At 47.7% G+C, this 27,366-nt stretch overlaps 10 protein-coding genes across 10 annotated transcripts; 2 read left to right on the top strand and 8 right to left on the bottom strand.

Annotated features, from left to right (window-relative positions):
• Positions 1–87: 87 nt before the first annotated feature.
• RhiXN_09918 (branched-chain alpha-keto acid dehydrogenase E1-alpha subunit) lies at positions 88–806 on the bottom strand (the record flags this gene model as incomplete). The annotated part of the gene is made up of 3 exons (XM_043329734.1): positions 88–568; positions 626–702; positions 759–806. 3 exons carry the CDS (start codon positions 804–806, stop codon positions 88–90), a joined length of 606 nt encoding a protein of 201 aa, XP_043182568.1.
• Positions 807–1,887: 1,081 nt separating this feature from the next.
• Positions 1,888–2,751, bottom strand: RhiXN_09919 (glutathione S-transferase; the record flags this gene model as incomplete). Its single annotated transcript, XM_043329735.1, has 5 exons — positions 1,888–2,040; positions 2,098–2,212; positions 2,269–2,465; positions 2,520–2,675; positions 2,728–2,751. 5 exons carry the CDS (start codon positions 2,749–2,751, stop codon positions 1,888–1,890), a joined length of 645 nt encoding a protein of 214 aa, XP_043182569.1.
• A 2,433-nt stretch (positions 2,752–5,184) lies between these two features.
• On the bottom strand, positions 5,185–6,666 carry RhiXN_09920 (uncharacterized protein; the record flags this gene model as incomplete). Its single annotated transcript, XM_043329736.1, has 1 exon — positions 5,185–6,666. The coding sequence occupies one exon, from the start codon at positions 6,664–6,666 to the stop codon at positions 5,185–5,187; it is 1,482 nt and encodes a 493-aa protein (XP_043182570.1).
• Positions 6,667–6,740: 74 nt separating this feature from the next.
• RhiXN_09921 (F-box-like protein) lies at positions 6,741–7,661 on the top strand (the record flags this gene model as incomplete). The annotated part of the gene is made up of 3 exons (XM_043329737.1): positions 6,741–6,945; positions 6,996–7,237; positions 7,293–7,661. The coding sequence occupies 3 exons, from the start codon at positions 6,741–6,743 to the stop codon at positions 7,659–7,661; spliced, it is 816 nt and encodes a 271-aa protein (XP_043182571.1).
• Positions 7,662–8,463: 802 nt separating this feature from the next.
• RhiXN_09922 (aldo/keto reductase family protein) lies at positions 8,464–10,039 on the bottom strand (the record flags this gene model as incomplete). The annotated part of the gene is made up of 10 exons (XM_043329738.1): positions 8,464–8,611; positions 8,670–8,803; positions 8,861–9,000; positions 9,056–9,122; positions 9,177–9,247; positions 9,303–9,355; positions 9,413–9,496; positions 9,554–9,764; positions 9,823–9,925; positions 9,977–10,039. 10 exons carry the CDS (start codon positions 10,037–10,039, stop codon positions 8,464–8,466), a joined length of 1,074 nt encoding a protein of 357 aa, XP_043182572.1.
• A 672-nt stretch (positions 10,040–10,711) lies between these two features.
• RhiXN_09923 (Multicopper oxidase) lies at positions 10,712–13,356 on the bottom strand (the record flags this gene model as incomplete). The annotated part of the gene is made up of 19 exons (XM_043329739.1): positions 10,712–10,851; positions 10,915–10,957; positions 11,017–11,172; positions 11,232–11,345; positions 11,430–11,546; positions 11,602–11,714; positions 11,774–11,852; positions 11,909–11,986; positions 12,045–12,216; positions 12,270–12,338; positions 12,395–12,464; positions 12,529–12,540; positions 12,606–12,655; positions 12,716–12,791; positions 12,842–12,881; positions 12,937–12,951; positions 13,003–13,038; positions 13,096–13,137; positions 13,189–13,356. The coding sequence occupies 19 exons, from the start codon at positions 13,354–13,356 to the stop codon at positions 10,712–10,714; spliced, it is 1,590 nt and encodes a 529-aa protein (XP_043182573.1).
• Positions 13,357–13,518: 162 nt separating this feature from the next.
• RhiXN_09924 (Fatty acid desaturase) lies at positions 13,519–17,064 on the bottom strand (the record flags this gene model as incomplete). Its single annotated transcript, XM_043329740.1, has 11 exons — positions 13,519–13,829; positions 15,315–15,429; positions 15,493–15,888; positions 15,914–15,937; positions 15,991–16,032; positions 16,108–16,196; positions 16,253–16,387; positions 16,439–16,607; positions 16,660–16,771; positions 16,826–16,995; positions 17,047–17,064. The coding sequence occupies 11 exons, from the start codon at positions 17,062–17,064 to the stop codon at positions 13,519–13,521; spliced, it is 1,581 nt and encodes a 526-aa protein (XP_043182574.1).
• Positions 17,065–17,660: 596 nt separating this feature from the next.
• On the top strand, positions 17,661–19,541 carry RhiXN_09925 (tRNA (adenine(58)-N(1))-methyltransferase non-catalytic subunit TRM6; the record flags this gene model as incomplete). The annotated part of the gene is made up of 11 exons (XM_043329741.1): positions 17,661–17,767; positions 17,818–17,948; positions 18,007–18,113; positions 18,161–18,252; positions 18,301–18,509; positions 18,565–18,711; positions 18,761–18,899; positions 18,951–19,053; positions 19,107–19,193; positions 19,244–19,317; positions 19,373–19,541. 11 exons carry the CDS (start codon positions 17,661–17,663, stop codon positions 19,539–19,541), a joined length of 1,365 nt encoding a protein of 454 aa, XP_043182575.1.
• A 220-nt stretch (positions 19,542–19,761) lies between these two features.
• On the bottom strand, positions 19,762–22,292 carry RhiXN_09926 (Multicopper oxidase; the record flags this gene model as incomplete). Its single annotated transcript, XM_043329742.1, has 18 exons — positions 19,762–19,901; positions 19,954–19,996; positions 20,052–20,122; positions 20,179–20,219; positions 20,278–20,321; positions 20,376–20,470; positions 20,525–20,776; positions 20,829–20,907; positions 20,960–21,037; positions 21,089–21,260; positions 21,315–21,453; positions 21,515–21,526; positions 21,586–21,711; positions 21,767–21,806; positions 21,860–21,874; positions 21,941–21,976; positions 22,036–22,077; positions 22,131–22,292. 18 exons carry the CDS (start codon positions 22,290–22,292, stop codon positions 19,762–19,764), a joined length of 1,587 nt encoding a protein of 528 aa, XP_043182576.1.
• A 1,355-nt stretch (positions 22,293–23,647) lies between these two features.
• On the bottom strand, positions 23,648–27,136 carry RhiXN_09927 (glycoside hydrolase family 3 protein; the record flags this gene model as incomplete). Its single annotated transcript, XM_043329743.1, has 20 exons — positions 23,648–23,887; positions 23,944–24,010; positions 24,062–24,231; positions 24,281–24,311; positions 24,367–24,545; positions 24,600–24,738; positions 24,788–24,966; positions 25,023–25,050; positions 25,105–25,195; positions 25,250–25,344; positions 25,396–25,532; positions 25,586–25,696; positions 25,752–25,885; positions 25,938–26,068; positions 26,129–26,149; positions 26,216–26,293; positions 26,348–26,402; positions 26,453–26,532; positions 26,587–26,752; positions 26,809–27,136. 20 exons carry the CDS (start codon positions 27,134–27,136, stop codon positions 23,648–23,650), a joined length of 2,460 nt encoding a protein of 819 aa, XP_043182577.1.
• Between the last annotated feature and the right edge of the window lie 230 nt (positions 27,137–27,366).

Consider the following 27,366-nt stretch of genomic DNA (forward strand, 5'->3'; position numbering starts at 1 on the left):
TACAAAAATGGCGAATTAAAACGTTTTATCCGAGAAAATTAGTCTGTAAGATAAGCTACAAGGGGCGGGTAGAAATCGAAATACTACTCAAAAGGCAAGCTGGATGGCGCCTGGACGGGGCGTGGTGGCCAATCCACCTTGAGGAAGTGACTGATTGATTAACCAGTCCTCAGAACCAGCAAACATCTCCCTGTCGGGAAAGATTTCCCGAACGTCGCACTCGAATCCTTCTGCACGAAGGATGTACCTTCTCCACAGACTCTCCTTTCCGTCTTCAACCTCCTCCAGACCAACCTCGAGTAAATCGAACTCGGCCTTAGCTCCAGGCTGGCGAGCAAGCGAACGGAACGCCTCACCCACAGTCAAGTGGTCATCAGCAACTAGGTGTGCGGCGTGCGGGGACGTGATACGCAATGTTGAGATGCAGACGCATATAACGTGGGATTCGCACACCAAGTGAACTCGACGCGCTTGTTCAAATGGTGTGGCCGCACTTGCGGTGGGACCGGAGCCCGACGTCGGTGTTTCCCAGATACGATGAACTTCAATATCTCGGTTGAAATGCGACCTAAATGCGTGGCTTAAGCTTTATCATACCCCAATTCACCGATGGCCAATAACTTACTGGAGCGTTCGTTTTAAATTACCTTGGGACGTCAAAGCAGCACGTTCTACGCGTGTTATTTCCTCTGGCCAGTCCATCTACAAAAATAATGATGATATACTGTATATACGAGTCGATACCATGCTTTGCTCACCTCGATGACAGTTTCTACGTGCGCGAGGTAGGAAGGTCTCCGAGACATTGTTGGCGTTAACAGTGTGATTAAGATTGTACAGTAGATGTCAGGCTACCAGTCAGGCCAAGGTATATCACGTTATGGAAAGAAAGCTGGTAATTAAGACGAGCACACGAATGCTGTCAATAGATAGTATGTTAGAGCGATGAGAGATTTACCGGACAGAGTGCGGAGTGTGTGCTAATTATAAGTCTACTACGAAGTCAAAAGCTCACGCAAGGGGTCCAGTTGGGGATACGAGCCTAGAGCTGAGTTGATAAGAACCGTATAAATGCAGCTGTGATCAACAGATACTCGGAAACCCAAACTCTGGGAAAGGTATGAGGCGCCAATATTCGTGCACGGAATTTAGTTATGCGACACTATAGTTGTTCTGATGTTCGTTATGACCGAGCTTGCCGGGCATGAGTTGTCCAGTGTACCTAGTTTTCCGACGCAGTTGGTACTGGAGTCGTTCCAGAACTACCCCATACTGAGATCCGTGGTGATGAAATGACAAGCAAGGGCCAAAAGGGCTCTATTTACGGGGAATACGTGGTCACGAGCTAGTAGAAAGAGAGAGCATTTGGTAAATGAATTTGAATATACCAAGACATGAATAGCATATATAAAACGGGAGCTATAGCTTTATTTTAAGCTACTTGAGGCCACTTTGTTTGAATATGTTCCGTTGTGGATCAAAGCTACATATAATCCATTTTCAAATCCGAGGCTTGGGGCTAATATGATACGATACATGTCAGGGTTGGGTGCTTTTACTGAGGCAATCCTTCTGTTCGAGAGTCAGCAAATAAACACGTAAAATAGTAATAAAGAATCCAAAAGATAAATCCATGCCGATTATGGAAGTGAGTTAAAGCGTCATACACGGATCTATTATTCTCTGGTTGAACTTCACGAACCCCATGATCCCCACGTCGCACCACCTCATATTCGACTGAATGAGCGCGTCAATATAGAGTATGAGCACCACTCAGGGCGCATAAACCACTCATTTTGTTTGGACTTTATGTCTCTATTTTATCAACACGATTGTTTTACATGAGGCATAGTCAGTTATGACCTAACCAGGCACTGTGAATATGTACTAGTGTTGTGCTGATGCAGCCTTCCATGAAGGGCGGGAGCTAATTTCATCCCACCATCTCTTCACGTTTGGCTTGGATCCAAGGATAGTAGGATCGATTTGATTGACGTGGCTTCCATAAGGTAGGTGGAAAAGGTCGGCGAGGGTGAAGGTCTGAAATAGATCATGCGTGAGTTGGGATGATAACATTCCACCGGTGAGATGACTTACGTTGCCTGCAAGATATTTTTGCGTAGAGAGGATCCTTTCGTAGCCCTCTAACTTAGCATTCAACGAAGTAGTATATTTTTGAGCGAGTTCCTCATTGGGCTGGCCGCCAAACATTCTGTTCGATTCGTAAATTCAAGTCGATTAATTTCACTTAACAACTGCACTACTCACTTAGAGAAGACACGTTCGAATACCAGTGGTGCAGCACAAGGGTCGAAACTGGAGTATTCAATACTCGCTGCCTGCTCGAACTGGCCGTACGCTTTCAAATCGCTCTGGTTAGGTGCTAGTCCCGAGTCCTTCCCATACTTGGCGACAAGGTACCGCGCAATGGCACGAGACTCAAAGAGCTGGGTGCCATCTTCATCCTGGTGGGTACCGCCTTAGAGTACGAATATTAAAACTATGTGATATTGGCTTACCACTAGCACTGGAATGGCTCCAAAAGGCTGCTTGGTTGCAATATAATCTGCACTCTTGTGTTCCTTTGCAGCAAAGTCAATTGTTTTAATCTCGTAATTGATCCCAAGCTCGTTGCAGGTGGCGGTTACACGTTGAGTGCATGTGGACATTGCAACCTAGGGCCTCAATTAATATTCAGTAGTATTATGATCACAATGTTAGACGTACTCCGTGAATCGTGACAGTGACCATGGTAACTTTTTTGAGTTAGGTATTTGAGTCTTAGATTGGTGAAGCTAAGAGCGAGAATGGTTTGAGTAGCAGAAATAACTGGGATTTTATACCCAGTGAGGATGAAAAAACCAAGTTTGGCCACACTGATGACGAGAAAAGCATGACTAACGGACTCAATAGAGGCGCTTAGTTGCTGACTATTGCTCAATAATCTCAGCAATTTGTTGCGTGGGCAAGATGACCAACAGTTACTTCGAATCCTAAAACACGCCAGGTTCTCGGACATCCCGGTCTGTGCGACGGTCCCATTCCTAGCGTAGCGTATTGTTTTATTCGATATCAATACTATTACACAATCAAATGTCTTATACAAGGTGATTCTCTCAAAAACTCTGAAGAAATTGCTTGAGTTTTTGAAGAATACACTCTATGGAGCTTGATGCCTTAGTGAGTACGCATACAAAACTGAATTGAATCAAAGCTCTTTTTGCAAAGCGTAATCAAATCTAAGTTCGTACACACCTTCTTCCATTCATCAGCTGACTGATGTTGCCCGAAAGTGCACCGATAGCACCCCAGTAGTTTGTCATGTTAACCAGTGACTCAAGAAAACATTTGTCAGAACGTTGATGCTGTGTGCCTGGGTACGAACTAGAACCCGGCATCTTAGGAATCCTGGCTAAAACCAGAAGCCGAACTCTATAGGGCGTGGTACAGTGTTCGGCATACTTGCAAGGGATCCCCGAGCGCTTAATACACGCTCACGAAGCGACTCGCAGTGGTACTTGAACAGCCGTCGTAAGTGTATGTTCCTAAAATGGAGCGCTCCGACTGGGTAACAGCCACACAAAGCCTCGGGAGAATGTTACATTTGACACTCGAATTTTTTAGTATTTGGTTGATATATCGTGGTTAAACCGGCTATGTGCGTGTCATGCTGCCAAACCAATTAAACACGCCACTAACTGATCAGTTTTGACATACGTAGGCAAGCGAAAGAGGGCTTATACAGACCCAGGTGCGTCGACATCTTGAAATACGTAGTTCAGTGGTCAAAACCTGAGACTCAAAATCAGTACATATTCAATGCAAAGCATAAAAGAATAATAATGTATCATGTTACTCAGCAAGTATGAGACTTCCGCGTTATACCAGTCCGCGATACGACTGACGGAAGATAGAGGGGACCGCGTTAGCGTAGATCACGTGACCTAACTTTCCTCTGCATTTCCATTCCAAGCACATGAACCCCACTCGGCAAATCAAAAGACAACAGAAGCCACGTTACAAGGGCACCCTCGGAGTCGGGGATCCAAGAATTAGCGGACGAAAGAGACCGAGCTGAAAAGAAGTAATCTTTTCGGCATATCCAGATCCGACTACATATTTATAGGCGAGAGCGGGACGCGTGCATACTGTGGCCAGCATACATGAACTACCTACTATCTATATGGACTAAATATCAGAATGAGAGATAAATTTAGCCACAGCTTTGGGCTCTTCAGTTGAACTGAAGGGTACGCTCGATGTCTTGGGAGATCTAAGTGAGGTATCTCCGATTGTGTTCCGTGAGCGCATATGTAATAAATATACAGCAGGATCGACTATATGCGGGCTCACATCACCACATCCCTCCCCTTCTATAAAGGGTACCCTTTAATTTCAATCTCCGAACCAGCTATGCCAGGCAGGCACGTGTACTAATCGCAGATGAGCGCGACCAATCCATACTCTCTTCTCCGCAATATGTGACACGACACATTCGATACAGCACCCCATCGTATATACTATATATATTCTATGACCTATATTTTCGGCTGGCTGATCCACACATGCTCAAGGCACGTAAATAATATCCCCTCGCGGTCCCTCTCAGTTTTGGAGCGGGTTATCAGCGCGCGCGTTTGTGTCGCGTTTCCGCCGAGATCTATATGCGCATTCAATCCAACTGCCGCGAATGTATAAATCTAATGTATACATGGGTGATATTGCACCAGGCCAGGTCGAGTAACTGAATTTTCTACAGCTGGCAGTACTGCGAAGCACGCCAAACTTGGATTTTGGAGAGGTTGAAATGGAGAGAATATAAACCAATACCGATATGCGTTTGAGCAAAAAGACGTCATGTATTGCAAACATGCCTAACTATCCCATCGATGTCAGATACCCTAAAGTTTGACCGATAAAATGAGAAACTAATATAGAAAAAAAAGTATGCGCATAAGAGTGGTATGTGAGTTGTCGTCGAAGAGCCGGGAAGCGTATGTGTAGGCGAGATGAACAAACAAGAAAACGAGATGATGATGCGGAATACAAGTACAAAAGGGCCATTATAACAGAGCCAATACAAGAGAACAATACACCTATAACGAACAAAAATGCTAGCAAAGCAGGGGTGTAAGAATACGCTAAAAGATTGTGAGAGAGAAGCTCACTTCGGGTGAGCTCAGTTTATGCTACAGCGGTTGGTTGTGGTGCCGCATCGGGGGGCTTTACCTCTGCGGCCTTGGGAATTTCTTCGTCCGATCCCGCGGCCGCCAAAGTAACGGCGTTTTTACCGGTACTCGAGTTTGAAGGCGATGACGCATTGGAACGGGATACTCGCACCCTATCCAATGAATCCTGTGATCCCGATCCAATCGACCTTTTCGTCTCTTGCCCTCCGGCGTCACTCCCGGACTCCAGCCCGAGATAAATCATGGTATTGGCCATTGAAGAAGCTGTTGTTCTGCCCTCTCCTCTCCTTATTCTCGATGCGCCTCCACCCGCACTGGCGCTTCCCGAACTTGTACTTCCGCTACCCATACTTCCCACTCCGCGAAGGGTACGACGTATCCACCGTTGTGTCCATCGCCTCTGAGACTCGCTCAAACTCGGACCCGATCCTATTGCACTGAAATTTTCGGGGCCTCCGCTGTTACTTCTGCCAGCACGCTGGCGGTAGCGAGTTGGGAATACATTCTCGATGCGCTCCGTAAGTACCCCGAAGCAATCCCGGAATGCGTCGATAGAAGGTTGCGCTGGTGGGGAGCCTGGTTTGGGCTGGGGGGGTTCGGAGGGTTGAGGCAGAGCTTTAGGACGAAGAGGGCTAGACGTGTGCAATTTGCGTTGCGTTGATGGAGTGGTGGAGGATTGAGTGGAAGGAATTAGAGCGGAACTGGCGGGAAGACTCTCATGGCCAGCACGGGAGAGTACCCGGGGGGTTGACTGTGATGTACCTGATTCGTGGGACATATCGGGTGTGTTATGGGACGAAAAATGTACGGGTTGTGGCTGCTCGATCTTGGATTGAAGAGTTTGCGACGATCGTTTCGATGATTTGCCCTTGGGTTTGGACCGATGACTCGAGCTCCCACCTTGAGATGAAGGCATGGGAGGAAAGTAGCTGTCGTGGGCTGATCGCCTGAGCTCTCCGAATGGATCTTGAGGGGGAGGTGTGACTAGTTGAGGTGGTGTATTGAACGAGGGATGGGGAGAGGTAGCATGATGATGCTGAGCCATGAGGGAAAGTCGTGGGGATGTACGTGCATTATTAGGTGAACGTGACGAAAATACAGCGGTGTTTGTTTTCGAAGCGCGGGTCAGAGACGTATTGTTACTCGAGCTAAGCGGTTCAAAAAGCGGGGATACCTCAGTAACGGGTTTGAGGGGTGGGAGGGCAATCCACCCAGACGGTTGTGAGCTTTGCTGCTTGCGATATGGCCGATCGCGGGATGGCTCGCTGCCTCTTCGTTTATTGGACACAAAGGTGAATGACCCAGGAGGGGACAAGTGTGCAAATGGAGAGTTTCGGGAAGAGAAAGTAAACGTGATCGACTGGGATGGATTTTGAGGCGCTTTAGGGCGGGCAGTTTCGCCAGAGCCGCCAGACGATGAGCCGGAACCAGTCCCAGAATCAGGGCTAGAGCCCGAGCCGCCCGAGTCCTTCGTCATTGTCGCCGGACGAAATGTCGGGGACTACCAAGTGGAGTGATGTGGTTGAGAACAGGAACCTCGAATTCCGGAAAATGCGCGCTGTCCAGGGTCCTGGCCTTGATCTGCGCGTCATCCTTGTCAGCATGGTGGTGTTAAATCAGGCAACCTCACGTGCCGTTGACCACCTTCTCGATCGCGATCCCCAGGTCTCGACCCCGGTTCTCAACCTTACTTCGGCGATGACGATCATCCTCTTCGATACACCCACATTTCCGCCTGAAATATGGCTACAGATATGTTAGTTTGATAACGAATTTGATAGGCGAGGATCTAACTCTGCTTGATAGTATGGTATCTTGACTTGCCAGACATTGATTCCATTGGGAGAACATGCCGCATCTTACGCCGGCTCACCAAGGACCCTGCCCTCCAACGTGTACGATTATTAGTCTTCACTCCAGAGCGCGTCAGTCGCTCTCTCTTTTCAGCCAACCGGCCCACTGTGCTCGATTTGGTTCACTGGAATATCCTGCGTGGGCTTGGAATCGAGCGCAAGTGGCGTGCAGGGCAGTATCTTTATTCTACCTCGGTACGTTTCCCAACAACTACATCATTTATACATGCACCTTTGACCACTACTACAGTCTGTTCGTCAATTCAATGCCATGATCAATATTGAACAAACCCGGATTCGAAGCAAGCTGTCTTCTTTGCTGCGTACACCTCGGTCATCGGCACGAGCAACACTATACCCGCGAGTTCTTCCTGATATCGAAGCATCGTCCTCTCATATTGCTCGAGCACTCCTTCCCGCTGTTCATTCTCTCAATGCCAGTCTCCGTCGTCAAGGACTTACACGAGCCATTCGTGAAGGAACAAGGCGCAACGTGGGATGGTTCGAAGGTAAAGGACGAGAGCTCGGCGTCTCAGGTGAGTGGGAGAGGCTGGCCGTGTGTCCGAGTGTGAGGAAGAGTATCAAAGTTTGGGAAGAGATCCTTGCCCATAAGGCTTGAGCCTCGTAACCACTGTATAATTTACTTAGCTGTAGGGAGACCTTGGTTTTATGTAACGTAACGACTGCGGAACTTGATATCACCATGTTATCTTATCCGTCCCTGATTACAATACAGTAATGCGCTACGCTACACGAGTTGCGTCACAGAACTCACTATATATAAATAAAGCTCAAGAGCGGACTGTTGTTATATATTGTAATATTTATTGATGTAAACTTATTATTGTTGCATGCCGAGATGAACATGAGAGCCAATACAACTTTTGGAATTTAGGAAATTGGGAGCAAGTCAGGGCAGCTACCCTCACTCGGCTACACCAGTCCCAGTACACGGACGTGTACGTGCTCCGGCAGTAGGAAAGCCGCCAAGCTCATCGACCCACCCCCTGAGTTGCACAGGCATCAAGTGTACACGTATCGTGAAGTTTTGCAAGCTTCAATATAATCGATCCTGAACAGGTTGACAGCCATCGAGTTGTTTCCTTTCAGCAATCTACGTTCAGTTGCACAAACGAGGCTCGTTTGTATGCAGCACCTGTTATTTCTGTTAGTCCTGTAGTCTATAATAGGAATACTCTGACCATGATGCCCAACTGAAGCTTATTTCGGCACCCAAGCCCCCTCTGTGGGTTGCCAAGCTCGCCTGAGCTCCTTTGTTGAGGAAATGAGAATCATACAGATGTTTTCTTGTCAATCAAATCTCTATTGCCACTATCAAAACACAACAGATATGTACGCATGACCAGAGTGTTTACAGATTGTGAGAGATTGCAACAAGGAAAGCGCTCAAGTCTAGAAGCCTATCGCCAGACCGTTTTCATCAGTTGTTCGGGATACCGGTCCCCAGATACAGGGTTGGCTCCGATTATATGCCCGATTTCTTCCAACTCTTCTTTGCTCAGTTCGATTGAAGCTGCAGATGCATTTTCTACAGTCCGAGCTGCGCGCCTGCAGTTATAAACAATTCAGTCACGCTCTACGGAATCGCACGGGTCTTGGTACTTACGTGGAGCCTGGAATCGGGACCACATGTTGCCCGAGCGAGGAAACCCAGGCAAGGCTGAGCTGAGCAGTCGTAACCCCTTTCTTTTCGGCAAGGGCCTTCAGTGCATCCACCAGTTTTACGTTCTTCTTGAAGCTCTGCAAGTTAAACAGCATCATCAGTAAGAGAGCTCTGACCCAAGCCGAGTTGATCACCTCCTCTTGGAACTTGGGGTAATGACTGCGGTGGTCATCCTTGCCTAGATCGGCCAGGTTTAGCTTTCCGGTCAACGCTCCTTGACCGAGTGGACTATATGCCGCTACAACTGCCCCGATATCCGCGGCCTTGGAGATCACTGGCACACAATCGAGTCAGCACGCCAACTCTGCCCGCAAAAGGCAGAAGCGCACCTTTGCGAGTCTCCTCTTCATAGCTCCACAGCGAAACCTCTATCTCTACCGCTGCTACCTTGCCGACCTATCCCTATTGTGTCAGCAGTCATCCGATAAGAGATAGGGTGCATATATGCACCTTGCTTGCTCGGTCAAGGGTAGCCGCAGAGCATTCAGACAGTCCAATCGCTCCGATGTTACCCAATTCGACTGCACAGTTCAGCATCTCAGTATCAAGGACAGTCGATTGTACGTTAGAACTTACCGTGTTTGTTAAGCTCAGCCATCGTTTCTTCTATCGACACATTCGGGTCAAGCCTTTCAGAGTCCAAAACAATGTCAACTTGATTCACGCACACCCCATCCAAGACTTACCGTGCAGGCTCGAACAGGTCAATCTTCTTGTTAGGACCAAGCTTTTGGATAGTGTTTGTGATGCTACGCTCCAAGCCAGCAGGCCTAGTTTCGTACAATGAGCAAGTCTATATAGCTGTCTTAGTAGGCGTCGGGTTGTACTTACGAGCAGTCTTGGGAGAAACCATGCTCCGAAATAACAGCTGCACCCTGGTGGGGTATTGGTCGTAAGAGTCTATCCTTGTCACTCCGACGCTCAAACTTGCCTTGACTGAGAGAAAGGTACGCTCAGCATACTCAGGGTACTTGGTAAAGAATCGGTTAAGTAGCTCCAGGTTGGCTGTTACATTTGGCCATTTCCCATAGAACTCCCCTGTGAAGTGATTGAGTGTGTGTGCGTCTAAATGACCGTGCATGAAGCTGTAACATACCAGCGTTCAGGAAGACCTTGACTCCAGCAGGAGCTGCGTTGATGCCGGCAATGATCGACTCAAAGCACTGCTCTTCAGGCGGAGGATTGGCCACCCAGGACATCTGCACACACTTGTCTATGGCATTCGTGACATAGCTGTAGACTATACTTACCGACATCAGCCCGTGTCCGATCTTGACAATGGGGGCGCTAGCTATGGTTGTTGTCTGTATCATTGTTGTTTGGTGTGTAGATTGGATGAGGGGCCATGTACGATCCACCAGCCGTATATATACTATGCGAAGGGCGGAACACTTGTCTATAATTTTCTACTAGTATACACGCGCTCATAGCATATAGCGAGTCTTTAGCTCAGTAGATCATTAATGTGTTGCGTTGAGTAGTAAGAGGAATGACGCAGAGTCTGTGCATGGCTCACTCTCCTGCCGCCTGGATACAGGTACATATCCAATTGCGGCAAAATGATGCCCGCAATCAGTGCGGATCGAATGAAATGTATTTCAAATCTAGCGCTAGAAATGTGGAGGTGGAGGCGCGGAGGATTGAGCCGTAGTGAAATGGGCTTGTAATTGATTCGGGGTTATGCAACGCATACGATTCGAAAAGAGGGCCGAGTTTTTGACTTCCCTGTAAAATCCACCGGAGTTTGGGAGACTACGAATCCAGCAAACTCTGGAGGATTTTGCGAAGTTTAGTAACTTATGTAATCCTGCTCAGGACCAACTCCCCACACCCACACATCATTCATCGAAACCGAAACGAAGATTAAAATTCAGCGAAGACAAAGTACAATGATTGTACTACCAAAAAAGAGTTCTGAAAGCATATTTCCGAAATTCATCCGCGGCGACCCTCCTCCACTTGACGCCGGCATTCATACTCGACATTTACTGCAGATCGGGAGGGAGTGCTGCGTACTTGGGGCAGAGCTGATTCCAAGGGCCATTAGTATTGACGGACTGCGGTCCCTGGCGAATTTGGTCGGGAGCCTCGGCGAAGACGAGCGCAAGGCCGGCTTCCAAGTGCCCTGTATACGCAACAATGATTAGGGGACTCAAGTCAAAACGTAGCATGCGACCAGTGTACGTACAGTCGATGTGGCAGTGAACGAACCAAGGGCCAGGGTTATCGGTCTAGGAAGAAAATTAATAAGGACTGAAAATAGAATGTAAGGCATACAGCTCGAGCATACCTTGAAACGAAGGATAACGCCTGTGCCTCCAACGCGGACGACATCCCTGCGAGGAGGGTTCACGTAGTTTGGAGTACCGCCGAGGGATTTGACAACATCAAATACATGCCCGTGGAGATGAATGGGGTGGTCTGCGCCTCCAGTAATATTGAGTTCCTGTTTATCCAGTTAAGTTTAAGTCGCCAGTGGCTACTTGATGAGATCTTGTGACATACGATAATTTTGTTATGGGGTAGTACGATGGTGTGTTCGCTGGTAGCAAAATCGGCGTTGTTGCTCGCGCCGTTGGCCAGGATCTTCAACAACGTAGGAAGCGACGGTGCCTCATACTAGAGCGCATAAGGAGGGGAGTAGAGTAGTTTGAGAATTAGCAAACTCTGCCTACGATTAATATCAGAAACGTAATTGCTTACCTTGATATTGTTGAAAGTGAACCTAAGAATGCCATCGACGGTAGACCTTCCGATTGCAAGGTTGAGGCTGACGTCAGCTGGGGCAGAACCACCCGGAACACCGGGGTTGATGAGCGCCTTGATGACAAACCATTAGATTTCAGAGACAAATTCTCTAAAAACCTCGACTTACATGCAAGTTTTCTTCAACAAGCGCAGTTCCAATCGCGGTGCCTTGCTCAGTCGTGGGCTCGGCGTTGGGTGCTCCTTCATAGTGCAACACAGCAAAGACGTTGGTAGGGTCGACTGTGGCGGTGACATTCAGCGTTGATGTTTAATATTAGTTGAATAGATGGAATACGTACGGTTGGTGTTGGTGCCAGCACCTGCGACTGTCATCGGAGCACGAATCCAGTAGTTTGCAGCAGTCTGGTTTGCTTCGACCTAGAAATATGTGTATGATTAGCTGAGTTACTATGCATGCATATCGGAGCCCATACAATGACGGAATAACGCTGCCCGGCATAAATCTGGAAACTATCAACGACCAAAGGTTCGTGTGGGATTCCATCGGCCTCCTGTCGGTAGGGTAATGTGTTAGTCAGGCACAAAGACATGAAAAGAGAAAGATCGTACAATGACGGTCAAACGGTGTCCTTCAATCGAAAAAGTGAATGAACCAATTGCAGACGCATTAATCACACGCAAGCGGTATCGTTTCCCACGGGTTACGTTGATCACCGACCGAGGCACTTCGGGCCCACCCACGTAGCGGCCCTTACCATTAATAAGGCCTGAGTCCGGAACACTATAGAGAGCATCAATTAATTGACCAAGAAGAAATGCATCCTATAAACGTACGGAGACAGCAAAGCAGTATTGTCAACTGAAAACATCTGATGTTCTAGCGTCGGCGCTGGAGTGTGATACCTGAAAAGTCGGGTCTGTCAATATCTAAAATCACATGGATGAATAAGGTACCACACCAATCTTCAAGCATAACCACAGTGCTAGCATCGTCCACATCGTAGAGTGATTTGTGTGGGTCATCTGGATCTGTAATTCATCGCGGTTAGAAATCGTGGATATAATCCATTATTTGCGATGAAATCTAGCCCACCATAGATGACCACTACCAAGGATAAACGAATCAGGTTCATCAATCGAGATCGACGATCAATCAAATTGATTACTCACAAGGACCCCGCAATCCATCCACGTACTGGCTCGCAAGATGGGCGTGATACCTGGAGTATCGATTTCGATACTGAGCCGCTGATTTTTAGTTTTAAATAAATTACACGTACCACATAGTTCCCGTTTGATCATTAAGTGGGATCTGGTACGTGTAGGACAAGTTCTGTGCGATAGGGCATTGGGTGACTAACGTGGATGTTAGTTTATGGCACATTGCCGGGTGTCTCGGCACATACCAAATGCAGGACCATCCTCGTCAGCGGTAGTAGCTTGGAACTGTATAGGAAGCGTGGATAAGTTGTAGATAGCTAGTGGGTAATAATGAACATACCAGCCCATGCCAATGCTAAAATGATTCAGTCAGCTGCGTTACTTATTACCATTCGAAGTAACTCACAATTGTCGTAGCACGACGCATCGAGGGGTCAGTGAGCTGAACAAAGAAAGAAGGATGAGCTAGGTTCCCCAAATACACATATTGCATACGTACCAGGTTTGTGACATTCACATGTAGCCTATCACCCTTGTTGGCCTAACGTAGGAGGTTAGATAGCTGAGAGTCGATAGCAACAACTCAGCTCACCGTGATCAATGTACCAGGCACCTGGCCGTTAACAGAGACGATAGAGCGCTCAAAGCCATCGGGAGAAACCTTGACGTTCTTGATATCGAACTGGTACTTGCGGACAGCAGCAAAGGCGGGTTGTGACACCGCACCAAGCAAAGAGAGAAGGACAATGCGAGAGAGCATGTTGGAGGTGAGTGCTGAATGGAACAGAGCAGACCGCCAATGGAGAGACCGCACAATCGGCTCATTTCTTTTAAACTGATCCCAAGCCCTACGCATACATACTCTAAGACAATAAGCTTACCATGGAAAGAGCCATTTCGGCGCCCTATGCCGATATCCCTTTCAGTTGCACTGGGAGGATTGCAGGCTATCCATGATCGTCAAGCCAAGCATTCCCGTGGACGGAGTGCGAGCCAGGCCGTTGATTTCGAGCAATTTGATCCGCCCTGACTTTGATCCCAGTAAATCACTCCCGTCAATGAATACTGGTAAGGGGCAGATGGCTTGGTATGCGGGTGGCTGGTGAAATCGGTGTGGATGCGTACCGGTGCTTTCAGTGGAGGACATGCCAATTTCGTATGATCCCCATTCATTTTGCTTGGACGTTTGGTCGCTCGGGCGAATGTATGTTAGGAAGCGTAGCGCAATCAAACCTATGATCAACATGTCAAATCAAGGTTAGGAATGGCTAAAGTTTACAAAGGAGGCGGATTCAGCCCCGGCATGGATGCAATGTACTGCTTGTTGAGTCAATGCTCAATCCATGTTAGTGAGCCTCGGCGCCGAGCTTCCATTGGGGGGACAGTACCCCAAGAAGATATGTACGCGTCGGTGCCACAAAGAGCTTCCGAAGCTTAGGCTGTGCCTAGAGCCGCGCACTATTCAGTTGTAGGCTTTCCCCAACACTCATGCTAGGCATCTTCTGTCTCTGCCGGCTGCGCCAATCCGGGACGCAAATTGAGTCTCTAGCGCGAAACCGGACACTTTGTGGGCAAGTATCTCGGCTACGGGTCTATCGTACATAGATGAGTCACCTTACACACATGGTGTGTAAGGTATTGGTCGGAAATGCAAAGAGTTCGCCATTCTCCAAATGAAGAGTGCACAACATTTCAATGACTGTGAGTTGCCCACCTAGAAATGGGCAAATATTCAAACTGCATGATTTTGAACCCCGTTTGAGAGATGCATAACTAGGCGACCGACCTGGGCTGATTGACCTTCATAGGCGCGCTCATCATTCGGATAAACTCCGGAGATACTATCAATGGCCAAAACTGTGTAAAGGCAAAATCTATCTCAGGCGCCTCTTGGAGTATAGGAAGCTCCTTCCACGAAAACCTATCTGGGACAAAGCCTATTTCAGCCTAGTAAGCGATATAGAGTCATCTTCCGGCTTTGTTCTCTCACAAACACCGGCCCCGTAGCTCCCGGACCAGGATCATAAGCAAGGGAAGAAAAGACAAATCGCCCAATAGGTACAAGGGTTAGTCGAGTACGGAAAAGGCTCCGTACCAGGCCTCAAGCGGCCAAAGGCGGAAGGTGAGCGCGAGGAACCAATTGCCCAAACCGACTGCACCCGACCCACGAGCGGAGACAAGACGGTTTGTAATTGTAACATTGTGGCTGAAATCAGCCATTACCCCAGCAAATTGAGTCTAGTTATGCTCAATTCAAAGTTTGTTCCAATATCTTCCTCGGACCTTTGGGTTTACGGCAACTAGGGTTGGTGTCGCCGCGCCGAGGTCAAGCCCGAGTGTTTGGCCAAGCGTCCATCAAGAATGTATCCAGGGGCGAGCCGGCGGGCGATATAGTGCGAAGTCTTTGTTCTCAGAGGATTATCGATAGCGGAGCGATGGTCTGATGGAAGCTAACAGAAGAAATGGAGACCACGGCGCCTTGATTTGGATTACTTGGATGATCGGCATTATTAATTAGGTGGTAAACATCAAACTTAACACCATTGATTTTCAAATATCCGCGCGCCCATCCGAAAGTTAAGCGGAATGCTAATTTGTGTCCTTTGACGCTATCATTTATAATACTATAACATTACATCCGTCTAATTTACTGTATCAATCGGGCGATGCGCATAGATCTCATTCTGGCGCGAGCCGTGCGAGTGTGATTGTTCATACCCCCATTGAAAGCCCAACTGGCATCTTGGGGAAGATCCTTCTTGACATCGGCAAGAAGAGGAGTGCCGGGTCGAGACTTGAAGGAATATTGCCCAAGCAAGGCCGCCCCACCAGGCTACATAGGGGGTCGACGTAAATGTACAAGGCGAATGGTTCACCCGACTGTGATCGAACTTACATGTTCACTCATGTACTTGGTAACATCGACAACCCATCCGTCAATCAGAACCGCCGTACGACGCTCGTTTAGAACGTGAGACTCAAGTCGTGAGAGGTCCCAGGCCTCGTACTCTTCTTTCTGGGGTTGGTCAGTTGCCTCGTTTTCGTTCTCGACCTCGGCGACCGCATCGAAAAAGTCTTCATCACTGAGGGCTTCCCAGCCATGGGGTAGATGGTCTTTCCCAAGGGAGTGGGCGTAGCTCATCCATCGACGAGCTCGTGAAACATCTTCTTCGCGTGCCCGGCGCACTCGGGTCACAAGAGGTGTGAATTGATGAAGCGCCCATATGATCCATTTAGACGGATCCCAGTCTTGGGGACATGGTCCGTTGCGGAAATCATGTGGGAATGCATGCTGTGGGATAGTTAGAATGACTCACGGTGAATAAGATTAAACGTACATGCTGCAAGGTTAAATATTTAGCCGAAATATATTATTCATTATCGAAACACATACATAATTGTGGTTTCCTTCGCCAGAAGTAAATAAAGCAAGTATCTATCGACAGATCAAGTGTTGATGCAATATGTAAGCATTTCCCACGGGTCTTATCACAAACGAAATATGGCCTACCAGATTTCCTCGAGCGGTAACTTCGTTCGTATAAGGCTGAAGACCATCCCAGTGGGCCAGCGAATTTATCATAAACGTGCAATGCCAGACTGAAAAGATATAACCTTGTGTCAACGAGTGAAGACATAACTTCTGTGATACCTACTCATAATACGAGCTACAACACCTCCGTAGAGATAGCCCCCAAGCGCATCTCCCCAGAGTTTTGCAATTAAAGTAGGCGTTACAAGTCCAAAGAAAGCCGCGATAGGGATGTAGAAGCGATGTTGAATTTGGACGACTATAAATCAATTAATATGAGCTGCTTAAATAAAACTTTGTTGCGACTCACCCGGGTCTGCTTCCAAGTCATCTTTATTTACGAGTGACATCCGTTCATATACTGGTTTGCGGAATATCCAGCCAACGTGCGCATACCACAGTCCGCGCGTTGCAGCATAGGGGTCATGGATAGGATCGTCGGTGAACCTGTGATGAAGCCTGTGCCTCAAGCACCACCACTGCAAGAGGTTGCTCAGCAAATTGAAGACTGTTTGACCGCCGTCTTCTCACCTTAATAGATCCTTGGAATCCTAGTGCTCCCATTACGGCTAGAACGGCTCTGAGAGGTCGACGAGCCGTAAATGACTTGTGAGACCATAGGCGATGATATCCAATAGTAATTCTACAATAACAGCGATAATAAGTTGTCTGAATCGAAATAAAGGTTCTGTCCTACCCGAAAGAGGCTAATTGCCAGGATAAGATACATAAGGCAATAGTTTTCCGCGGTGCTACCCAGACGGGGTAGTAGTAGACTCCTAGAACTGCTACAATGTGCATAGAGACAAAGAAAATCGCATTCGACCACCATATCGGTGCCCTCTGAGGTTTATCATTCGCCCCTTTCTATAAGTATGTCGTTGAGCAATGTATGCCCTTGGGTAGACCAGAACATACCTGTATATCTACACTCATCTGGAATAATCACAACAATGACAGAGCTTGCGGCAGGAGGCTCAGGAGGGGAGATACTCTCGCAGTCAAACGTGCAAATTATCGAGTATGACGAAGCTTGCGATTAAATCAAGTGCTTTGTTTCCATCGGCATCCGAAGTGGTCGATTGCAGCCCACGATCGGAAGAGGTCATCGTTAGGGGTCTACGAAGGGCATCTGTGTTATTCATGGAAATCTCAGACGGAATGTATTTTTATACACCTGCGTATCATAGACATAGTGCGTGTGCATGCTATCCTCCACCAAAGCACTTTGGCACAACGCCACCCAAGAATTTCGGGGTTGGTCAGGCGTGGCCGGTTAAGTTACAAATTTGATTAATGTCCTCTTCTCCGATCCCGATCGTCAACTGAGGCTGTGCCCTGCACACCGTGGTTAGCTACCAACTCTCCCAGACATGTAACGTATAATGTAACGGCCCCCATTGTTTTGATTCCAAATTGTGAACCACATCATATTCAAAGTGCTCACTGGATTTGTACAAGTGCTGTGGACTAGATCTGTACTCGGACATCGACGCTGACACCTCTTAGGTAACTATCGACTCGGATATTCTATGGAAATGGGCGCTCCTAGGGACATCCGACCTGGAGACAATGTCATTCTAAAGCTCCCCAACGGTGAACTCAAGCTTGTAAAAATACCAGACGGGGATGGAAAAGGGTATGTAACATTCCTCGCCATCCTACCATAACTCAATAATAGAAAGGTAGTGAAATAAAACTCGGAAAGTATGGTGCATTTCGCAGCGAGCACATACTCGGCCACCCATTTGGCTTATCCTACGAGATTTTGGATAAAAAGGAACTAAAAGTAGTGCCCCATAGGACCATAGAGGAAATAGGTGCGTCTTTGTGCAAATGATCAACGTCTTGATTTCGGTCTAACGGTAGTTGTATCAGAGGAGACCAATGCAACAAATGAATTAATCAACGATGATGGAAAGTTTGTGCAGCCGTTAACCACGGAGGAAATAGAGCTGCTCAAAGCCAGCGGTGCCCATGTCACAGTAAGTTCGACTCAATGAGTGGCTGAGTTTTCTGATCTGTTCCTCAGGAAATCATCAAACGCCAAATCGAGGCTCACACAACGTACGAACTCAAAAACGAGTATAGCAAAGAAAAGTACAAGAAGAGAAAAGAAGCCAAGTAGGTCGACTTACCGAAATAACCCCCTAGTACTTAATGCAGCATCAGGTACTCCAAAAGCTTTACAGTTATAGAACCTACACTGTTCAACATCTGTGAATACCACTTCTCACGGGACGCCAGCAAAATCCGAGACCTGAGACCTCATACCTTGGGACAACTACTCAACTCGGCCAACGTTCGACCAGGCGCACGCATCTTGGTGGCTGACGATGTTTCGGGGCTACTCGTAGCGGCTGTGCTAGAGAGGTTGGGAGGTAAGACTGACAAACTTCACCCCGTGAGATCTCTACCTTTAACATAAAACAATAGGAAGTGGGAGATGTCTGGTAATCACCGACGTCGATGGACCATCGGCGTTTCCTATTATACCCCATATGAACTTCGAGCCCGAAGTCAAGTCTTCAAAAATTATGAGTACCTTGAATTGGGCGGCCGCGGACGAGGATTATACCCCTTGTGAGTTCGGACCCACCAGAGGTGCATTTTTTCTGATATTTACTCTTAGTGGCTGCTGCTCGAGTTGCCGAGGAGCCGGTGGAAGAACTACAAACTAACAAGGAAAAATCAAAACAGCGAAAGCGAAAGGTAGCAGTTGGTGTATTAGCCAGCTTACGAGAGGAACTGTTTTCAGGGGAATTTGACGGGTAACGTATCGTGCTTAATGTTTGAGTGGTTTGCTAAAGTCAGGTGTCTAGCTTGGTGGTAGCCAGTCAATTTGAGCCATTCTCGCTGGTAGAGAAATTGTCACCGTATTTGGCCGGATCTGGGTCAATTGCTGTTTATAGTCCTTACATTCAGGTTAGCACTGTCTCTCGAGAATATATAGACGTCTAGTATTGAGATACTTCCAGCCTCTTATAGAAGCTCAATCTCGAATGCGACCAATGGCCAAGTACTTGGCTCCTGCAGTCCAAGAAACCTGGCATCGAGAGTACCAGGTTAGATAGCACTCTCGGCTCACGTCCAGTCGCCCATTATCTTTTTTTAGGTGCTCCCTGGTCGAACACACCCGCACATGACTATGCCAGGTCCAACAGGGTATATTTTAACTGCGATCAAGGTGTAGGTGTTTGGCCGCTATTCGCAGGTTCGGATTTTTTGAACGAAAATATTGCAGATACGATAACCCCGAGGCATCTTCTGTACTCCTACATCGAAAGGAACTTAGAGCCAAAAGGCGTAAACTTGCCGAGGAGAAGGCAGCAGAAAGCGCAGGGTCTGCAGCCGATGATGCAGTGGAAGAACAAGATCCAACTTTGGCGCCAGCAATGGGCCCTGAACCATAACGACTTGCGCGGATACTCATATCTTTTGCTCGGGTTATTACAACTCATCTAAAAACTGTGGCCAGTGGATAAAGACAAATTTTATAAACATTCTTTGACCTCGAGTTACAAATTGAAGCCAAGAAGTCCCTATTAATTTAGGGTCCTCTCTTGAAATAGCAAACAGGAAACCAGGAAACAAGAAACGAGACTGAGTGATTTGATTGGGCAAACTTTGCCTCTACTGCAAGTCTGCAGAAAGTGCTTGATACTTGGGGCACAATTGGTCCCATGACGAGCTCGTGGTCACCTTCTGCGTTCCAGCACGAATTTCGCTTGGTGCCTCGGCAAATACCACGGCAAGCCCGGCCTCGAGATGCCCTATCGCTCTGTTAGTGACAGGTTTGCTATAAGCAATGATACATGCGCTTACAGTCAATGTGGCAATGGACGAACCAGGGACCGGGATTGTCGGTCTATGGGAAGATGGCTTAAGTATTGAGGGCCTGCGTGGATCATATGACCACTCACCCTGAAACGCAGGATGACACCAGTGTTTGATACGCGAACCACATCGCGACGAGGAGGGTTTACGTAGTTGACTATGATACCGAGAATTAGTACTTTGTTCGAGTGATTCGAACCCAAATGTACTCACTGGATCCACCGAGCGACTGCACAACGTCAAACACGTGCCCACTGTAAAGCACTAAGTCAGTACTACGTGCGTCAGAGTACCGTTTAAAGCTATACTCACTGAAGATGGATAGGGTGGTTTGCTCCTCCAGTGATTACAAGTTCCTATCTATCAGTTAGTTCCATGTTCTATCACTGGGTGTGCATATTTATACTTACAATGGTCTTGTTGAACGGAAGTGTGAGTGTATGCTCGTCAGTACCAAAGTCAGCATCAACTGTTGCGTTATTAGATAAGATCTGGAGAAGTGTAGCTAGACGAAGGGTAAGGAGAGTATATTTTGCAAGTATACAGAGCGCAGGCTTACGGAGTGTTGGGGGCTTGTACTGCACCCCGTTGAACGTGAAGGCGACAGATCCGTCAATGGTCGACCTGCCTATTGCAAGGTTGACAACGACGTCTGCGGGATCGGAGCCACCGGGAGCACCAGGATTGATAAGCGCATGCAGATTCTCTTCAACGAGTGGAGCGTTGCCCATGGCCGTGGTCTGTTCGGTGGTTGGCTCTGCTTCGGGTGCACCCTCGTAGCGCAAGACAGCATACACGTTGGTTGCATCAACTACCGAATATGTGAGCACAAACGGGGTTTCTGGAGCTGAATAGTAACATACGGTTGGCATTTGTACCAGCAGCAGCGACAGTCATGGGAGCGCTGACCCAGTAGTTCGCTACCGTCTGATTCGCTTCGAGCTACAATCCAAATAAATAGGTAATAAATCATATATATATATAGTGAACTCACGATGAAAGAATAGCGTTGTCCGGCGTAAATGTCGAAGCTATCGACCACCAATGGTTCATGTGCGATCCCATCAGCTTCCTATGGCCCATTTTAGTTTAGCTTGCACAGTACATGCCTACACTCCCTTACAATAATAGTCATGGTATGTCCTTCTATAGCAAAGGTGTAGGAACCGATGGCGGAAGTGTTGATGACACGGAATCGATAGCGCTTGCCGGACTGCACTTTAAGGACTGCACGCTCGACCTCCGGCCCACCCACATAGCGACCCTTCCCATTGATAAGTGCAGAATCTGGGACACTGTTCGGATGTGTAAGTATGAACAGGTATCACCATACATCTATGAGCACTTACGGGGCGTTAAGCGCAGTGTTATTGGTGGAGAAAAACTGCTCCTGCAACGTGGGAGCGGGGGTGTGATACCAGTCATCAAGGGTGATGACTGTGGCCTCGTCGTCGACGTCGTACAGGGCTTTGTGAGGATCATTAGGGTCTACAACGATGGATGTTAATATCATGTACTCTTAGTCGCGCATATGTGCTAGAAATAGTACCATAGACGACCACTAAATACCGTGTCAGTCAGATTCCACTGAGCATGTACATCAGAGTCTAAACGACTTACGTGCACCACGCAAACCATCGACATATTGACTGGACAGATGACTGTGATACCAGAATGTGCCGGTCTGATCGTGAAGAGGGATCTCATAGGTGTAGGAGTTGAACTGAGAGATCGGACACTGTGTCACTGAGAAAGGGAGGTTGGAGGATGTCGGTCTGAACTAACGGAAGATCAAACTCACCAAATGCCGGGCCATCTTCACCTGCAGTCCCGCTCTGAAACTGTATAAGATATGAATATGGTCCGGACAAGGAAAAGTATGGTGCCGACGTACCAGTCCATGCCAATGCTGGTAATGGAGACGGGGTGTCAGAAACGTGAAATAGGCTCAGTTCGTTTTGTGTTTCCTACTTACAATTGTAGTAGATCGCCTCATAGAGCTATCGGTGAGCTGTTCAAGGGTCAAAAGTAAGTTAGATAAGCCGATGTCTCGTCTGCGGGCACACCAACCTGATTTGTGACGTTAATACGCAGAGTATCGCCTTTGTTAGCCTGCAGACAGTTTAATGAATAATTGATCATCTACAATCCTCCTTTAGCTTTACCGTGATCAGAGTGCCAGGGATCTGGCCGTTGACAGCGACAACAGAACGCCTAAACCCGTCGGGAGCAGCCTGAACGTTACCAATGACGAAGTTGTAGTCTACGAAGGCCCCGAGAACGGGGCTCGCTGTGACCGCAGCAACTATTGCTAAGGCAGACTTCATAGCGAGTGAAGTGATTTGTAAATGTGAACAAGTGGGGAAAGTAGAAAAATGTGTAGAGGATAAGATGAAGTGTATGAGCGTTTTGCTGTTAGCTTATATACCTCAAGATGTTGCGCACATTTGACTCACAAGGGGGTGAAGGAGTAAACAATCGGCTTTCCCGAAACCATTGCCTATACTGCCGCCGAGCCGTGGGATGGTATGCACTTGTGCAAAGTACAGTAAGCATACACGCAGGCAGCAAATAAGCACAAACAAACTAGGGGGTCGAACAATCGGTGCTCCCCGGTTGATCCCGTCCCAATCAATAATCACCGACTGCTGCGGATCGGCGTTCCGTAGGTTTGATACGTCTTTGTATTCTTAGCACTGGAAGCCATCGAAGCCAAGACTGAGGAACGGAGTCAAGCCATGAAAGATCAAATGTAGGGATAAGGAAACAAGATGATTGAGAAGGACAGGGATCTCGTGGATTTACCTTTATTATCGCTCCTAAGCTGTGGAGAATCGAGAGCAGTCTCGGTAAGGTAAGTATTCGTTTCGCGTGGATAACCGCAGCACTGATTGATGCATATTGTTACGTATGCGATTTGAGGTTTGGTTAGTCAAACCTGGGTACCTATTGTTAACGTTGCTGAGCGAATACGGAACCTCTCCCTGGATCTCGTGGCACAGGCAATCGGGTATCACTTATATTTCTCCCTCAACATAAGTTCTATGTGCGGCCCAAGCTATGTCCCTAGCTAAATCTGACAAGGTAATGCCTATACAATTTAGAAATAAATAAGAATCAGGGAACAACGCCCTCGGCCTCGGGAGTCATGTTTGTCGTATTACTTCAATTACTTGTTTAGTCCAGATTCCGGGACAACGAAGCAGCATGAAGTTAGACGCTTGGCGCCTTCTTTTTATTGCTATAATCAGCCCATAAGTATACTAGCCTAGCATTTGTAATAGTCAGGTTACGCGGAGCACATGTATAATGATTGAAATGGCCGACGAGCACGCATTCCGTCGCCCAGTTGGTCGCAGGATTCTTCTTGGCCAGTTCCCATGCCAAGAGTGTGCCTATAACGGGAATATAGTTTGACTACATCCATCAACTAGTGAATGATATGGGCATATTGAGGGTCGGCCGCCGAGGTCTTTCCCAGTGGTACGTGATAATCCTTGGTACGTAGGATCACCGCGTGCCGACTAACATAGTGTAGGGGTCGATTCGCCTTATTTGGGTTCTGGTCGCACCCCGGGTGTCATACTATGTAATTCCATTTTCAGTGCTATCTTGTGGTTATCGTAGATTGGGGAAGGGGAGGTCGAGTTAATGTACATATGTATATTGGAGCGGGATTTCATCAAGCAAAAATACCCTTTAGACGGAAATCTCTGCTGCTGGCTCCTACAGTAACCCCCACTTGTCCGTCTATTTTCGCCCAACCTTGGCGAGCGACATCCCAGGCCGATAGATCGTATCGAGACAGAGTCAAGTTCACACGCTGGGTCTGTCCCGGCTTGAGTGCAACCCGAGCAAAGCCTCTAAGTTGGTTAGGCGGAGAATTTGCCGAAGCTGGTGCCTGGATGTAAAGCTGCGCAACCTGAACAAAAGCAGTTACAGCTCAGATCGGATGGTTCCAACACGATTCTGCCGCACCTCATGTCCTACTACCTGGCCGGTGTTCTTGATATCGAAGGACACGTCGTAATAAGGCGCATGAAGCCTACAAAGGAAATTGACGAGAAAGATCGCTTGAGAGGGCAAGCGGACATACCATGGTGCAAGAGATGCACCCTTGACCTTGGGAGCGACCTTGCCTGCCTCCCATCCCGACACCTCGCTCCCAGTGCTAGCCTTTGTGGATCTAGATACACGTAAGTTCGCATAGCTGAAGGTTGTGTAAGATAATCCAAAGCCGAAGGGGAACCGGGGAGTGATATTATTCTTGAAGCACGATTAGAATAATGCCACAACCGAGTTTAGCTTGACTGACCTTGTCGAAGTGGCGATAGTCAATAAACAATCTAGATAGTGCTTGAAAACCAGTGGTCATAATGATAGAATAAGAATACTACCTACCCTTCACTATACGGGATATGTGGGATACCGTTGCTCTCATCATAAACGACCTCAGTACCATAATCAGATCGCTGTTTGGCAATAGTATACGGAAGCTTTGCTGATGGATTGACTGCGCCATACAAGACATCAACTAGGGCATTACCTGATTCCTGACCTGGAAGCCCAGCCCAAAGAACCTAAGACCAATAGTTAGGCACCATTATCCCACATCAAGGATCATTCCTGCTCACCGCAGTAACATTAGGATTGTCGATCCATGGTTCCATGATGATAGGGCCAACCGAGTGCACAACTACGACCGTGTTGGAATTCGCACTAGCAACTTCTCGGACAAGGTTATCTCCGTTATTCCATGCGGTCAAATTATTTCTTTAAGCGAAGTCAATACCTATCATCTATATATGATTTCTATGCGTACCTATCTCCGCGGTTGCCATCAACAGTCAAGTAGCCTTCGCCGGAATCGCTATTGATAAAAACAATGGCTACATCCTTGTCTTTAGCTCGTGTCTTTGCGCCGGCCGTATCCCAATCGAGGGTATGCCAACTGACTGAAGTATGATCTTGTTTTGCACGGGCTTGAATAGCTTCCAGGGGCTTGATACAACGGAGCAGATTAGAAACAGAACTTCCCGGGACGTTATTGTACATACCGAAATAAGGTAAGGGAACTCGGTCGTGCTATAAGTGAAATTGTTTAGTATTATTCATACCTGGGGCAGCAGATCTACTAACCCAGACCCCCAAGCCATGGCAAGGGTGCCATCGACGCCGGCCCGGTCGGTAAACCCATTGGGCCCGCGAAGAGGTGGTGCTGAGTCGGAGCCTAGACACTGTTGAGTTTCAAGAGTATCGGATACAGTATACCGAAACGACTTACCAATGATTGCCAGAGATACCGGCTTTTTCAAAGGCAGCGTTGCTTTGGTATTCTTAAGCAAGATCGTAGAAGCAGCACCCATCTCGCGGATCCCCCTATCAAGTTATGAGCCCTAGAAGCCGCACACCAGAAATAACTAAGCGTACTTGTAATGATCTCCTTGCACATCCACATGTAAATTGAGTGGGCCACTGTCAATTGTAGGAGTGTTGAAGTTGACAGCAGGGTAGCCCTTCTCTTGTCCAGTCAGGTACCAGCCTGCGATAATACGGGTTGCCATATCCTTCGAAAAACAATAAGCACAGAAATAACGTAAAGAAAAGTAAACTCATTCACCGTTAATCTCGCCTCGGGGATACGTCCATCTTTTACCCATTGAGTCAAGTTTCCGCCGAGCCAAGCCGAAGATGCGGGGATTCCCCAACCAAGCCCGCCGGGCATCTCCATCTGTAAATTGATGTTATATATGTAACAAGTAAAAGAAACGCAGATCAAAACTTACATCAAGGCCGCGATTAGCTGACTCAGTAGAGTGGGTGGCCCACCAGTCAGACATAACATAACCTGGGAAACCATACTCGGTCTTCAAAATACCATTCAGAACCTTATCGTTCTCGCAAGAATAAGTTCCGTTGACTGTTCAGAAGATTGGGCATTGAATCCGATGAGAATAGTAATGAAGACTCACTTTGGTTGTACGAGCACATGAAACTTGCGACCCCGGCAGCCACACTGCGCAAAAAGGGGTGTGCATATAGCTCGTGTTGGGCTCGGTCATCCACGTCAGACGAAGAAGCATCTCGCTTGATCTCTTGCTCGCTGTGAACGAAATCTATGATTAGATTTCGAAAAGTGGGCGACTACAAATTAGTAGCTCACTTGTTTATGTAGTGTTTTGCACTATTCAAATTATAACAGTCAATACCAATAGGGGAAATGGCTTAGCAATATATAATCAGTGCGTACCATGCTTGCACGCCAGTACTCTGTATACCAAGAATTGTTTCGTATGCTGCTTCTCCACTCAAATACGGGTCTGCACCACTAATTGAGAGGTCACAATAAGTGCATGAACACCTGGGCTTAGTTTTTACTTACAAGCCTTCCCAGTTCCTCCCTCCAGCGGCAACTCGAGCGAGATTCATCGCCGGGCCTACAAAAGATTAGTACATCATACCGAGTTAAAAGTATTATAATTCTTACCCAGTGCAACGTTGACACCCTTGCCGCGGAACTCTTCTCCCAAGGCCACCCCGCGCGCACGAATGAGGTTTCGATCCCATCTGATAATAGCTGGTCAAATTTTATTCGAGGCATCTACTGGTACCATGACTCACGTAGCAGCGGCGTTGATCCCAGCTGTGAATGCACTGACACGATCCGTCAGTCGCACTCCCAATGGGCTATCTTGCAAGCAAAGGCCCGGAAATTTGTATTTAGGCTGGTCGATGATGTTTCCTACACAGCGAGAGCTACCGAATCCAACGCCGGTAGTCAAAGCCGCTGAAAAAAATCAAGGTAAATTACAGATTAAATTTCACCGATAATGCCATTCTTACTTTTTTCCTCGATAGACATTGGTGCAACAAACTTGGCAGCAAGAGCAAGAGCTTGAGACCAGGTCCTTGGGGTATTTCCTTTTACAAAGTAATCATCGGGCAAAACCCCAGTTGGTACTGGAGTATTGGGGGCAGTGGTATTGATAGGAGCTGTGCTGGTCGTTGCTGATGCAGTGGGTAGGATAGTACCAGTAGCAATCGTCGAGTTCGCTGCGGCAGGGGATCCTGGTACAATGGCCGCCGAACTATCGGCACGTTTTAGTGCGTCCCCGTTGGGGGCAGCAGCAGCAGAGGCCACCAAGGCAGCGGCAAGCGCAATTCGAACCATGCTGGACCTGAGTCAAGTCAAAGCTTGGTGGTTGGGGACCCGATGAGGATGAGGGAGTCTACATACCATAGCTCAAGGCTTTCATACTCGCAGAAAATTCGGTGCTAGCAGGCATCGTAAAGCGTAGATCGGTCTTTAGACAAATACCCTCCGCATGGTTTGTAGGGCTGCAAACTGAAAAATGGGTTCTTATTGTTCTATCAGGACGATTACCAGTGCAGGGAAAGGTC

The sequence above is a fragment of the Rhizoctonia solani genome, chromosome 8 (assembly GCF_016906535.1).
Source record: "Rhizoctonia solani chromosome 8, complete sequence".
In the NCBI taxonomy this organism is placed as follows: Eukaryota; Fungi; Basidiomycota; class Agaricomycetes; order Cantharellales; family Ceratobasidiaceae; genus Rhizoctonia; species Rhizoctonia solani.